The following is a 14903-nucleotide window of genomic DNA, read 5'->3' on the forward strand; positions in this document are numbered from 1 at the left end:
ACTTTGAATGATATTTACCAAGCCAAGCAAAGCCACCTTGTGTAGCTTGGTAAATGTGGAGCAGTGCAAATCGCTGCCTTGCGTTACTCTGCCCCAGGAAGTTGTTACAAGGCAGGAACGTGAATGTCACCACACATCCACCCATGTATTTTGGGGCATTACCAGATTTGCCATCAGTGTAGACCTGGGAATGTGTCAATTATATGGCTCCCTGGGAGGGGGGTCGTAACGAGGAGCAGTCGATCTTTTTCTCCTTATTTTTTCCTCTTTCCACATGTTTTGTATTACAGCACACATGAAAAGAGGAAAATGCCTCAGCTGATTGTTTTGAGCAGGATGGTTCGGTCTACAAACGCAGGCACCCTTGCACCATGGCACAAAGCTGCCTGCATTGCCTCTAGGCAGACAAAAGTGTACCAGAGCGAAGAAAGACTGGAATACGCAGTAAAATGTTAAATACTGTGCATTCCTGTCCCTTCATATAGCGCAGGAAGGTGGCTTGCTGCGTTCGTTGCCTCAATTTATGGAAAAGGGGGCCCTTAATCTACCCATGCCTCAACAAAAAAAAAGATGAACGTAACCTTGTGTACCATTTAAAGCGCTCCAATACCTACAGGTCCAGTTCGTGCAATAGAAAACTGCAAAATACCTAAGGGGATCACCCGTCCCACAAACTACTTTGCCTCCAATGTTTGAAGTGTCGCCCACCCCCTCCCCCCGCCCCAGATCACACGAACTGTTTATCCTAATCTGGATTGTTTTCGTGTTTCTCTAGGTAATAGAATGCCTGATGTATCTAACTTTGTTCAAGCAGGAGTCCGTACTTACCAGCGATTACTGTCTTTCCAAACAGTCACATAACTACAAATGCCACAGCATGCATCTTTTCAGAACAGTATTAAACAGACTGGAGTACAAAAGCTAGTTCGGCTGAATATTTTGTTGCCGGGTAACTAAATAATCTCTTCCGATACCATAATGAACGATTACTTCCGGGGGTAACTACGTAATTTTTCCGGGGCTGGTTTTTATATCAGCCAATTGCAGGATTCTGTGGGCAGTTCATCTACAAGGAGTATCCAGTACCGCCCCCTCGCCTGTCAATCAGCGTGCTGCCGCTTTCGGATTGGTTTTCATTGCTTTCACCTAATGAAATGGGTTAGAGTGCTTTAAATGTTTATAGTCGCTTATAATCGAAAGCACAACAGAATAAATCGGATTTTAAGGTCTTCTGTCGGCAGACGGAAGGTAAGTCCCACGTCCGAAAACCTCTGGCATATTTTCGAAGGGTTGTTGGGTATGCTATTATGCTGGAAAGCTGAAGGCATTGTGGCGGCTAGACTGTTTTCCGTTTGAGAAATCAGGCAACTCCCCCCGTCACTAGGGTTACGAGATGCCTTCATGTTGCCAAGACGCAACTTAACCGGGCAGTAATTTATTTTAACAAATCTGTGCATTTTCGAAATTTAGCATTTTCTTGAATTTACGCCACAAATGATTAAACAATCATGTATTTTTTAAAAAGCAAAGCCTATAACTTGAACGATTGACTCCGCTGACATTGAATCAACTGGGAAGCATACCCGTCGCCACCGAATCAATCAGAGGTACCGATGGCATAGCGATGACATTTGTGCATAGTGAATGTTGGACCCACATTAGTTAAACATACCTAATAGTCTTTAATAGCGGTCCAAATACATAGAAATTATGGGGTCTGTAATCTGGAGTAGAATAGGCGGGGTTAATGAGTGTGGGGGCGGGGTCAGACACATAGCCTAAAAACCCCAAACATTCTGTAACTCTTTTGTTGACTTTTTTTGCCTACAGGAAGCCGCATATAAAATATAATGCTCACATCTTAATTGAACAAAATACATGCAAGTTAAACTTGTGACAAATGCTTTGTTTTGATAAGGAAGCTCATTTGGTTAATGTGATCCCTTCAAATGTTTGTGCTTGTAACCACAGCGTTACTGATTTGAATAATGGTTGGAGCGCTGGGGAATAGTAACGTTTATTTATAGGTCTGTGAGGTCGCTGACTTAAACAGAAAGCACTGTGAATATGTTTGTCATTAGCTTAAATATGTATTGCACACAGTATAAGATAGTGTTGGGTTGGAAAAGTCATCTGCATTGTAATGGATGTGCACCCCTTCCCGGAGTGCTCAACTGTATTGATGCCTGGATCCCTAATGCTGATTTTTCTTGTCACAGCACGTATCATGTGTGTGCTTCAAGAAATAGATCTGTCTCACTGATTGCTGTCCGGTAGTGGCACGCAAAGAGCCACCCTCATAGTGGCGAGCAGATACTGCCTCCACCCAGAGTTAAGCAGCACAAGTGCAGTGGTGGCAGCATACCGTCTAGTGAGCAGGTCTTTTTAACTGGTGCCATTGGAGTGAGGCCTACAGACTCACTTATTTTTAAAGTTCTGCTGCTAGGTGCTTAACTCACACTTGGCCTACATGTATTTGTTGTGAAGAGCTGCACAGGAGGGGTGTATCTGTTCTAGGTGTATGTGTGCTGTCACTAGCATAACGGTATCCCTTCACCTCAAGAGGCAAAGAAGTACGCGTCATAACTAGACGTCACCTCTGCATGCAGTGGGAAAAAGGAAAATTGATCCTTTTTTTTATATATAACCGTCACCCACTCTAGTAGTGGCATGATTCATTATCGGGTTCTCACTGACCCCTAAAAGTCAGGGTGGGCTCAACGGTATTCTAGGGAGCTCTTTGTATATTCATGTGTCTGGTGGAGCCTACGTATAAATAAAAATATCTCATCCATTCCCAAGTTATCCCTTTATTATTGGGTTAGGTAGGAAATTATATTTAAAAAAAATTATAGGTGGGGCATGTAGGATACAATGGTCCTATGACCCTCATGGTGCCAACATGTATCTGCCCTACACTGATGCCTCAGAAAGTCCAGGGAATTTTTCAGGGCAGGTTTGTTTAACTAATCACTCCCCTCGGTGACGTCCTGTGACTACATTTTCCTTGTGGCATGCAAGGGCAGGACATACTTGCTTGTCCAATAGTACCATGAAATGGGCATTTTCAGACCCCCTCAGGGGCGGAGGGAGATTTGGCCCTTTAATCAGACTGTCTTCAAAGGTCCCTAACAGTCCATCTACCTAGTTGGCTCTGCTCATGAGAGACACATTAATATACGAAGAGCTCCCTGGAATAGGTTTGGGCCCACACTGACTTTTAGGGGTCAAGGTGAACCCGATGATGCTACTAGTGGGGGTGAGGGTTGTATATAAAAAGGATTATATAAAAAAGTATTAATTTTCCTTTCCCCAACCTCGTGCAGAGGTGGCGCCTAGTCGTGAAGTTCACCCTTTCTCTCATGGGGTAAAGGGATACCCTTATGTTATTGGTAGTTTGAGTTCAGGGGGAACGTATCCTTTTCTTCCTTTGGTTCACTTAAAGACCTCCCTTCCTGCCAGGCAGGTAGGTTCCCTGACCTACTTACCTAGTGTGCTGTGCCTGGGAAGGGTATTATTATAGGGACAATGCAATACTGAACAGTGCGTGCATGTTGAGTGCAGGTGCTAGGTGTATGTGTGCCAATGAGTATTTCAGTACATGAAGGTAGCAGTGCTGTGTTGTGTGTGCATCTTAAATGTATGTGCTGGTGTATGTATGCCAATGGGTGTTACAGTACATGAAGGATACAGTGATAAGCAGTGTGTGTAGTTTGTATACAGGCATTGGTTGTATGTCTGCTTGTCGATTTCGATATACTTGGAGGTCCCTGGGTTACATTTTGGGAGACCCAGGCCTGCATGTGTGTGTAGTGGGAAAGCAGCGACCCCATGTGAGGAGCCGCAGTGAGAAGACTGCATTGGGGTAAGGACCGTAGCCCTTGTGCAATAGTGTGCAACAACCCCAATGCCAAGAGGGTCCGCTGCCAAAGACTTTCCTGTGCTGATTAGGCTGGAACAAGTCTACTGTGAAGATCCGGCGACCCCATATGCCAGAGGGTGTCACTGGGCCCACATGTCTTTAGTCGGGGTCGTCGCTGAAAGGAGTGAGGCCACTGTAAACCCTGTGCACCTGCCCTTGAAGAAGGATTTGAATCAGGAGCTACTTCTCCTAACCACCCCCCAACACTGGAGGAACCATAGACTTTCCCGGCGAAGAGGAGTCGACTAGACCCTCTGGTCGCTATAGAGCCGCAACCATGTGCAAAGACTCACTGACCACTGAGTGGAACTTGCTTGGGCCATGTGCAGCAATCTCACCTGAATCGACCGCTGCTGCTTCAGCACTCAGGTTGCGCTGACACTGCGAGGTGTAGGTAAGATTGATTTCAAGCCCTTCCACCCCAGGGGAACCTGCTGCTCATTAATGTTGCGGTGCTGGAACACTGTTAACTTAAGAATAGAGCAGTAGTGAACTCTTGAAACTCGGACTTCTAGTTAGGCTTACCCTGGATGTTGCCAGTTGTGAATGGTGAATAACCACTATTGCTAATGTGAGGAGGAAGTGGTACAAGAAACCGCCAAGAAAACACGAGCCTGGACCTCAAGGGGATTGTGTAGTTTGTGAATGTTGTGCTTTCCCTTTGTGTTGGTGGGGATAGACATGAAATACCTTTTTTGTTTCATGAAAGTGAGATTATGGCTGGACAATGATTTATTGCTGCTGTTGTGCACATTTTGACTTGTGAGTCTGTGTTTACTCCCCTGTATCCACACCACCTATTTGAGGGAGACTTGGACTGTTCGGACCACGCTTACCCTGAGAGTTAAGTGCAGAAGGGGTACTTGGCCCAGTTGTTCAGATTCCATAGCAAGTCGGGCTCTGGGACAGCAGGAGTAAATGACCTTAACCCCCATGGTTGGGCCAAGTAAACCCTGCTTGCCCCATGGCCCCTGCAAGGGGTTCTGACTGACAGGCTGTTGCAAAATATGCAGAAATATTCTCTGTTTAAGTGCCTACAATGCTTTAAAACGTGTATTTTACTAATACACAATAAGACTGGAGCTGGTGCAAACCTTTTTTTAATAGGATTCTATTTAAAGGACACATTACAGAGCTAGTAACAGCCTTAGATTATCCCTAAACAAGAATAAATCTTTAGCACCATTGCACCTAAAATGATTATTTCAATTAAAGCCTATAATGGCTCTAAATAGCCTTCTATTTGCTGATTAACCAATTGCTAAATTTTACATTCCTTTCAGTTAGCAGGTGCTCTGAACAGAAGACATGTTTCTTCTTTAGCTGTCTGTCTTTCCTTCTCTTTCTCTTCACAGTGCAGGACACCCACTACTACCCTTGCCGCCCAAGGCAACTCGAGGTCTGCATTAACCATAGAGTTGCTTTTAAACAAATAATATCAGAACTCTTTTGGTAAAATTAAAAAGCGTGGGTATGTCGTTCCAAAAGATTCCCCCCCGACCTTAAGTTCTTTATTAATCTTTAACTTTGCAAGCTTCACTTCCACGCCCCCACCCCATTACTCACCAGGCATAGTATGCACTATCAATTTTATATATATAAAAAAAAGCTTGTGATATTCCACTGAGCTTACCCTGTAATATCATCATATCATTTCACATTACAAGACTGTCTCTTCAAACCAGGAGGGGGACTCACAATCATCTACATGGACACCATCAAATGTACCACTTCCATGGATTCAGACCCCCCCATGGAACACATGCACTTCCGCCTCCAAACAAACAACAGTTTCACCCTGGTCTACAGACCACCAGGACCTCAAACATAGTTCAGCAACCTCATCTCAGACCTCATCGCTATCCTCATCATTAAATGCAAGGATTTCATTCTACTCAGCGACTTCAGTTTCCACTTGAAAGAGCCCACCGATACCTCCTCCAAAGCCTGAACAACATCGGGCTCTTCCAGGTGGTCACAGAACCCACGCATATCGCAGGACACACCAAAGATCCTATCTTTTCCACCGGGAACAACATTAAATACATCTCTGCATCGTGGCTCACCTGGACTGACCACTTCATCACACGCTTCCAAATATCCACACGGCAAGTCAAAATAACCACCAACATCACCCTGACCAGACGAAACTGGAACAAAATAACTGAAGCTAACTGGCACAACGACCTTGAAACAAATCAAATCAACACCACAGGCATCATATACAAGTACATCACCATTTTCAACCAAGGATCAAAAACTGTGCAGAGGCAAACACTCGCATCAAAATTCAAAAACACCACAGGACCAACAGGCATGCCACCTGGTACACAGACGAATTCCAGGAAGGTACTGCAAGCTGCTGGAAAGTACATGGAGATCTTACCACAAAGCTGGCACCATATCTATCTCCAAAACAGCACTCCGGCACAACCACCATCTCCTTAGAAGGGTGACCTACCCTGAAATCGGTCCCAGGATGTTTGTTTCCAGTCCAAGGAGGACCTGGCCTGGCAGTTCGGTCTGGACTGTTCCCATGGGGCACAGGGTCATGACTGATTTGCTATGGCTGGGTCCAAACTGGGGTGGCGTAGTGGGCAAAAGAATGGTGGATTCAACCCAGATCTTTTGACTGGGGTAGAATGTTTGCATTGTCAGCATTCCGTCCATCATTTGATTGCTGTAACGCCATCTCCTTAGAGCCACAAAGAAAAAAGCCCTCACTGAAAGGATTGAGGCCAGCTCAAACAAGGGCAAATAGATCTTCTCCATCATCAAGGAGTTCACCACCCCAGAGGCCCAGTAAACACAATCATTCCTTCCCAGGAGCTCTGCGACAACCTTTCGAACTTCTTTAACAGCAATATCAAAAAGATCTAAAATAACTTAAAAAAACTAACAAACACTAGGACGTCAACACCAACCTGCACATCACCAACCAAGACACCCACCTAACCAACTGGAGAACACGCACTGAGGATGACACCATTGCAGTAATGAAAACAGTATTATCCAAGGCCACTACAAACCCATGCCCTCATCACATCTACAACGTGGGAGAACCCCTGAGCAGCAAAAATCTCACCCACATCATCAACACCTCAGTCGGAACCACCACCTTCCCAGAAGACTGGAAACATGCAGCAGTCACGGCTCTCCTCAAGAAACCTTCGGCCTACCCCAGCGAACTGAGCAACTTTAGTCCTAACTCCGTACTCCCATACCCTACCAAAGTAATTGAGAAAACCATCAACCAACAACTCACCAACCACCTGGAACTCCATTACCTGCTCAATCACACTCATTCTGGCTTTTGAAGCAATCACAGCACAGTGACAGTACTCTTCTCTGTGCGGATTAGATTCACACCCTTCTTGACCAAGGAGAAACTGCAGCCCTCATTGTACTTGACCTCTCAGCTGCGTTTGACACAGTGTCACACTCAAGGTTCATCAAAAGGCTTTACGAAAAATGCTTTGATGGGCCGACCCTTAAATTTATATGTGCCTTCCTCACAGGAATACCACTGCGAGTGAGACTCCCACCCTATACATCAGAACTCAACAACCTGATATGCGGAGTTCCACAGGGCTCATCTCTCTGCCTAACCCTGATCAATATTTACATGACACCACTCGCCAATGTCACTTGAGCACACAATATCTCCATCATCTATACCGATGATACCCAACTCATCTTATCAATGTCCGCTAAATGCACCACGACCAGAACCAACTTCAAGGAATTCATGATCAGCGTAGCAGAGTGGTTGAAAACCAGCTGGCTAGAGCTAAACTCCTATAAGACAGAAGTGCTAATCTTCGGCAACAGAACACCGCCCACCCCCGCTACACCTGGTGGGCGTCAGAGTTTGACCCCACAAACTCCTATCAGCCACACAAGAAACCTGGGAATCATTTTAGAAGACAAAGTCAGCAAGGCATCCCAAGTAGACATCACTCCTCCTGCTTCCACAAACCCTGCATGTTCGGAAGAATTTTGAAATGGATTCCCAGGAACATCAGATGCACCGCCACTCAAGCCCTAATCACAAGTAGACTAGACTATGGCAACAAACTCTATGCCGGAGTCTCCAAACGCCTCCTCTATCGATTTCAGACCATCCAGAATGCTGCAACCAGACTCCTCCTAGACCTCCCTTGTTGTGACCACATCACCCCACACCCTAGAGAGCTTCACCGGCTACCAATACACATGCACTGACAATTCAAACTCCTCACATACACTTACAGGATTCTGCACTCATAGGACCTGCATACCACGATAGCTGCCTTCACTACCACCAACCCGAATGCTTGCTTAAATGCCCCCCCCCCCCAACGAATATAAAAAAAAAATTACGTCCGCTTGCTGACCAGCCTTTGTAAGTTCAGGGTTTTCTTTGGGGAATTGCTGCCAGTGTCTGTTTCAAGCATTGTATCCTTCCAGAGCCATTCACAAGCCACTACCCCAATATGCCTCACTGTTCACAATGCTTTGTCCTTATTTTTTGGACAAGTTCATAGTGCCTTAGATGAGGCCATTTATTTATATATCTAAAGATCCATCTTGGCCTCTCTCGGCCTAAGAGCCAACAGCTAAAAGCTTTCTTCTTTTTCCACCCTGATAGAGCCGGCACATCACAGACTCTTTGACCCCCTCTAACATTGCTTTCTCACCATCATTAGACCCAACTTTTAAGGGCAAGTAGTCTCACTCTCTCTAATCCAGATATCCTAGATAAGCTTAAGGTTTATTATCTTTAGAAGCAATCATGCTCTGCCATTCAGAGTTGGGAGAATTATCCTCGGGTTGAAACCCTGGCTAGCTCTCGACTGTTAGGAATAAGATGGTGACTCACATGATTCTAAGGAGGATGACTTAAAGAGCTCCTGGACCCCTATACTGAATTTGACCCTTCAGAGTCAAGCCTGCTGAAAACAAATGTTCAACCTTGAGGATATAGTCCATCCTTGTTCCAGGAGCAGGAATCCCTCCGCTAGATCCAGTATAGCCTTTCAAGTCCTCTCCCAAGAGGCTGGAAGCTGGCTGAGGGCAGAATGTTGTAGACCGCCGCTTGTTACTAAGATGCCAGATGTTGACCCTAGGCTCTTAACATTCTTGGGTAAGTTTGTTCATGTAGCAAAAAAAGGCATTGTTAAGTCCTGGAACGCTTGACTGGACAAGCCACTGGTACGGTACAGTCCTTTAGCCAAAATGTTGGCCCTCACTTTCAAGGTTAAGGATGAAACGTCCCCATGGGCCCTCACGTTTTAGCTGACGGGACCCAATGGGCTGTTGCCTATTGGGTAATGCAAACTGCACTATCTCGTCTAATAACTCAATTCCATCCTTTTATGCATTGATCCGTGCTATAGGAGCTTGCGGCCAATGAAGTGGGTCCTTCCTCCTGAGGTTTATTGCTTGGAGCCCCCCTCATGAAGGAGGTGGCTAAATCCGTAAACACTTTCACATCGCTCCCTAAAGCTAAGATTGCACCTTTAAAAAGTGTTTGACCAAGGGTTTTTTGGCAGGATCAACAAAGGCTGTAGCTGCTCGTCTGACTGTGCCAAGTTCAAGGCTTCATTGTGAGTCCATTCCTGTAGATGTGGGGGCTACGGAGAGTAATTTAGCTCAGACACCTTCTTCCCATCCTGTGCTAGGTACACCAGAGGTTGTCCCTATCACATCAGAAACATACGTATTGATTCTTACTCCACATTCACAGGTAAGTGTTCTAGCGGGACAAATTTGTTTTATTGGAATTGATGCCGTTTTATGTAGCACCATGCAGCCACCAAGTCTAATCTCATTTTTAAGGGAGAAAACAATAATCGCAAATCAGGAGATTCATTCCCTTCTCGTTAAACAGACAATCCACCCATGTCTTCTCCATCCAAATTGTTTTCTCAGTGTCCTTTTGGTGGAAAGAAAAGAAGGAGGAGGGAAACATAGTTTGGTGATCAGTCTGCTTGAGTTGGGTGCCTGGACCCTTTAGAGTTTTCAAAATGGAAGGGATACACCATCTTTGAGACCATCTACAACTAGGAGATTGGATGGAACAGTCGGAGCTGAAAGACTCTTACCTCAGCGTTTTCATCAATTACAGTGTCAGAATCAAATTGCATGCTCTACCCTTTGGTTTAGCGTCACCACGTGCTTCACCAGACTTCTGCACCCAGTAGTGAAGGTCCTTAATGCCTTAATGCAAAAAGGGTGTACTTGATAATTTACTTAGATGACATGCTCTTTATGGCACAGAACAGGTCTTGCCTAATTCAGCAACTGACTCTGGTCATCAGCCTCCTTCAACTTTGTGATCAACTAACTGAGGTCTCACTCTTTTTTCCTTTCACCCAGATTCGTTTTTCTGAGTCTTTCCAGAGTTTATCTGTAACCAAATTTGTCACCTCCATACCACTGAATCAAAGTGATCAAGAAGGAGGGTCACATGCGCTTTCTAAAGGATCCAGTATCCCTCAGGATGAAAGCCAGATGATAGGCCTTTTGATGTCAAGAAGGAGGGTCACATGCGCTTTCTAAAGGATCCAGTATCCCTCGGGATGAAAGCCAGATGATAGGCCTTTTGATGTTATCTATTCTGGAAATATTCCATGGTTCTCCATCTACACAGAGGTGTCTTAATGAACAACGATCCCTCTCTCAGAACTAGATACAATAGAGCCACCCAATAATCCCCTTGGGACTGGGTATAATCAATAACACAATCTCATTGTCCCTGGAAGAAACATTTATAGAACATTTATAATTTATAATAATGTCACATTCATGATCATTAATCTAATTGTACAGGGAAATAAATGTATATATACCAGAGTGTATCAAAAAAGGACTATTTAATTCAACTCAAGTATTTTGTCACTTATTTCCTGGCAACGGTCATACTACTAAGGTCCATACAGTGGTTAACAGTAGTATATAAAACACCTTTCTCTTAAACTATGGATAATCCAAACACCATGTTAACAGAAATTAAACACATTTCATCAAATGTACAATCTGTGTAATCAACATATAAGCAAAACGATGCTAGGCATTGACGTTTCGGTCCCCCGTTGGTCTAAAAGATCCTTGGGACCATCTTTAGGACGAAAAAGTTACACATCTACATCTAATGCAATAAAGATGAAAAATATGTACTTGTAATCCCTGTATCTACAAGAGGAATCTTCTGCTCATCACATAAAGACAACAACAATGGTGAAAGGCACCCTATGTGTAAGCGAAAACACCACAGATTTAGAAATATGCCACCAAAAACATATATGTGCAAGAATCTGTGTGACACCAAACCAAGTAAAACACCACTAAACCAAGAGATTCATAAAGACTAAAAAGAGACTCAAAAACCCACTCACTTCTTAGAATGTTCTTGAAGGAAGTGACCAAAAGTCTTATCCTTTATTTGGTATTTATCCACCAAGTCTAATCAGAAAACATAAACAGCAAAAGAACCTACATCCGTGTTCTAGGACTCTAAAAACACTGTGAAATAACATGCAAGTTCGCGACAATACTCACATGTCTTGAAAATTCATTAGAAATCTCACCACCTATAAATATAGTCAACCAAAAAGGATCGTATTAACTCCAAACTCAGTGACTGAAGCCCATGATCCCCAAAAAAGCACCACAAAGTGTTAGGTTATCGTTGGCTACTCATGTAATTCTTTCAGTCAAAAAGCCAATATTCTCCTGTAATAAAACATGATATTTTGTAAAGAAAACCAACAAGGCCAAAAGCACAATGTTAGACGAGCGCGGTTTACAACTACACATATGAATACTGTGGGGACCCCCACCCGTCGATAGTGACACTTACTTATTTGTTGGAACCATCCTCGCTTGGTCCGTGAACGCCCGACTCAAGAGACCGAGTACGGCGCGTAGTGGGCTGCGTATAGAAATAAGGCTCAGACGCTGAATGCGCAATGACGTCATCCCGCGTTCGACTATGGTGGCCATCTTAGAGTGGTGCTCGTGTTAACAGCGCCCCATACACGTGTACCAGACCATTTTATTATATAATGGTTAAAAAAGCACCGATCATGATGGTTGTCAATGGACCATTTGGAGAACTTAACGGTCCGTATTAAAATATTTACAAAATCCAGAACCCAAAAGAAACGAAAAACTCAAAAAGTCAAACTTTATTGAGCACAACCAGATGAACAAAACAGATATATTCATAGAGCCAAAATGCATTTAGGCCTGTTTGACCCGTCAGCATAAGGTCATAGAACCTTCTCTATACCTGGAGTATACTTTTTATAATAAGTACCATGATAAATCCGTACATACCCACTGGAGTATAATATTCAAAATAATTGGGTTTTGTAAAAGGATGGTCAAAATAGCCTAAACCTCTTCTGTGCTTACACTAAAGTGTGCCACTCACCTATGGATTACAATCACGACCTATATCAATAGTAGAAACCTAGTCTGTAGCAAGAGGACAAGCGCTAAGAAGATAACTGGTCAAAGAGGGTTCTTAACTGGATACCATGTCAGTAACATAAGGTCAAGCGCTAACATAGTGACCAAACCTCACAGTATGTATATTAATTCTTGTCAGACCAACCAAGAGATCATTACAGTGTCGCCAGAACGTGCCATTCAATCATAGAATTCAATCCTTTTTCAACTGTGTTACATGACCAAATCCATTTGTTTTCTTTATGTGTGAGCAGCCGATCGACATTCTGTCGCCTCTTTGTATTTTTTACAACTTCAAGAACAAACCATTTAATTTCTGATGGCATATGTGACTTTTGTTGATAATGTTCAACAAGGGGAGCAGTAGTGATGTTACAACGTATGCGTGACTGATGTTGTAAGATGCGTTTCCTAATTTCTTGTGTAGTTTTACCAATGTATGTTAGAGAACAAGGACACTGTATACAGTATATCACATTCTTAGTTAGACAATTAGAATGATGGCGCAATATCAATTCTCTACCATTCACATTACAGCTTTTCACTGTATTGGTAGTTGCGCAAGCTGCACAATTACCACAGGGGTAGTGTCCTGTCACTGGTAATAAGCCCCACAAATATTGTATAGTGCTTGGTGCTTGTTCAGTGTAGTCCCTCACTAGATGGTCTCTGAGGTTCCTGGCCCTCTTAAAGGCAAAACGTGGTAATTCCAACTGTGGTTCAACCTTCCTAATGAGGTGCCAGTTCTGCTTAATTATTTTCTTTATCTGGTTGGACTCAGTCCCAAACGTCATTACACAGGTGATAGGTTGTACTTTGTTCTTCATCTCAGATTGCTGTCCGTCTTTGTGTAACAGTGCCTGCCGGTCGTAATACCATGCCCGTTTCATGGCATGTTTGACAAGTCTATATGGATATGTTCTCATGACTAGTTTTGATTGTAGAATTTTGGCTTCTCTGAAATAATCTTCCCTTTTGGTGCAGTTACGCCTGATACGTAAAAACAGTCCAAAAGGTAGATTATCATGTAAATTCCGTGGGTGGCGGCTATTGTATTTTAACAACGTGTTCCTGGCCGTGGGTTTAGTGTACAAACTCATAGATAATACACCCTCGCCATTCATGATTGTAAGGTCCAGAAAGCTGATAGAATATTGATTGCTTTCCAATGTAAATAGCAAATTCTGGTCTTGTAGGTTTAACCATAAATGAAAGCTTCTTAATTCTTCCTGCGACCCCTCTCACACAATACACACATCATCGATGTATCTTAAGTATTTTTTCAGGTGGGAGCTGAAAGGATTGTCATTCTAGATCTTGTAGATCACCCTTTCCTCAAAGGGGGCCACAAACAGATTGGCTACATTTGGGGCAAAAATTGCGCCCATGGCCACGCCTTTCACCTGGCCATAGAACTCGTTATTGAATAGAAAATAGTTTTCTTTAAGGGCAATCCTAGCACAGTCTACAATAAACTGTGTGGGGACCTGGTGTGGGCGTATACGGCCTTCCAAAACATCATCAATAACTTTCAAAGCTTCCCCTTGAGGGATGCTTGCGTATAAGCTTTATATGTTCATTGTGACGAGAATGTTCAGGATCATACGGTTCTCTGTCTAGTTTCGTAATGACATCTCTACTGTCTTGTGTGAAAGATTGGGTTTTGGAAACAAAGGGTTTCAGAAAGTAGTCAACATATTCTGCCAGCGGTTGTAACACCGACTGGCAGCCTGCAACAATAGGTCTTCCAGGGGGGTGTCGGCTATTTTTTTTAAATTTTCGGTAGCGTATAAAACGCTGGAATGTTGTAATCTTCTTTTTTTATTAAGATATTCAAATTCTTTCTTACTTAACCACAGTCCTTCCAGCCCCTTAGTAGTCAAAAGTAAAATCTCTTTTCGAATTCTAGCTGTAGGATCACCTGGAAGTTTTTTATAATGTGCTGGATTACTCAATTGTCTTAGAGCTTCCTGATCATAGTCAGACTTATCCTGCAGGATTATTCCTCCCCCTTTATCTGCCGGTTTCACAATTAGATCATCCTGGCTGGAAAGGGACCTTAAGATACCTCACTCTTCTTTAGAAAAATTAAACTTTACAAATTTCCGGTCCTGAAACATCAGTTCTATTTCAGTAAGTACCACATTCTCAAATGTAATAAGTTCCTTTGGCCTTAAATTGGTAGCTGGAAAGAAGGTTGAAGGTTGAAAGTTGAGACCGCTAATGTTGTTGGATGTGCTCAGTGGTATCTTAGAAAAGATATGTTTTAGATGTAAAGTTCTAAAAAATGTGTATATTTCAACAAGTGTTGAAAAAATATCATTCCTATTTGTAGGCACAAATGAATCATAAGAGGACAGATTGAAAATCGGAACAATTTGCATGTTAGAGTTGTTATGGTTTGTTAGTGTAACAGGAGAAATTGTCAAATCAGATTCTACCACTCGTAGTAGTTGTTGCGAGTATGTCGGAACCCGGGGGTATAGTGATTTCTGAACCAGCCCCTCCTGGCGTTCCGCGATCG

At 43.3% G+C, this 14903-nt stretch overlaps 1 protein-coding gene across 1 annotated transcript in view; it reads left to right on the forward strand.

The window, feature by feature from the left end:
• The first annotated feature begins 1128 nt into the window (after positions 1-1128).
• CCDC13 (coiled-coil domain containing 13) overlaps positions 1129-14903 on the forward strand; it is a 498753-nt gene continuing 484978 nt past the window's right edge. The window contains exon 1 of the mRNA XM_086941089.1: positions 1129-1248. Coding sequence (XP_086797215.1) covers positions 1174-1248 — 75 coding nt within the window. The 5' untranslated portion in view covers positions 1129-1173. The remainder of the gene's footprint in view (positions 1249-14903) is intronic.

Source organism: Lissotriton vulgaris, chromosome 10 (genome assembly GCF_964263255.1).
Source record: "Lissotriton vulgaris chromosome 10, aLisVul1.2, whole genome shotgun sequence".
NCBI classification, from domain to species: Eukaryota; Metazoa; Chordata; class Amphibia; order Caudata; family Salamandridae; genus Lissotriton; species Lissotriton vulgaris.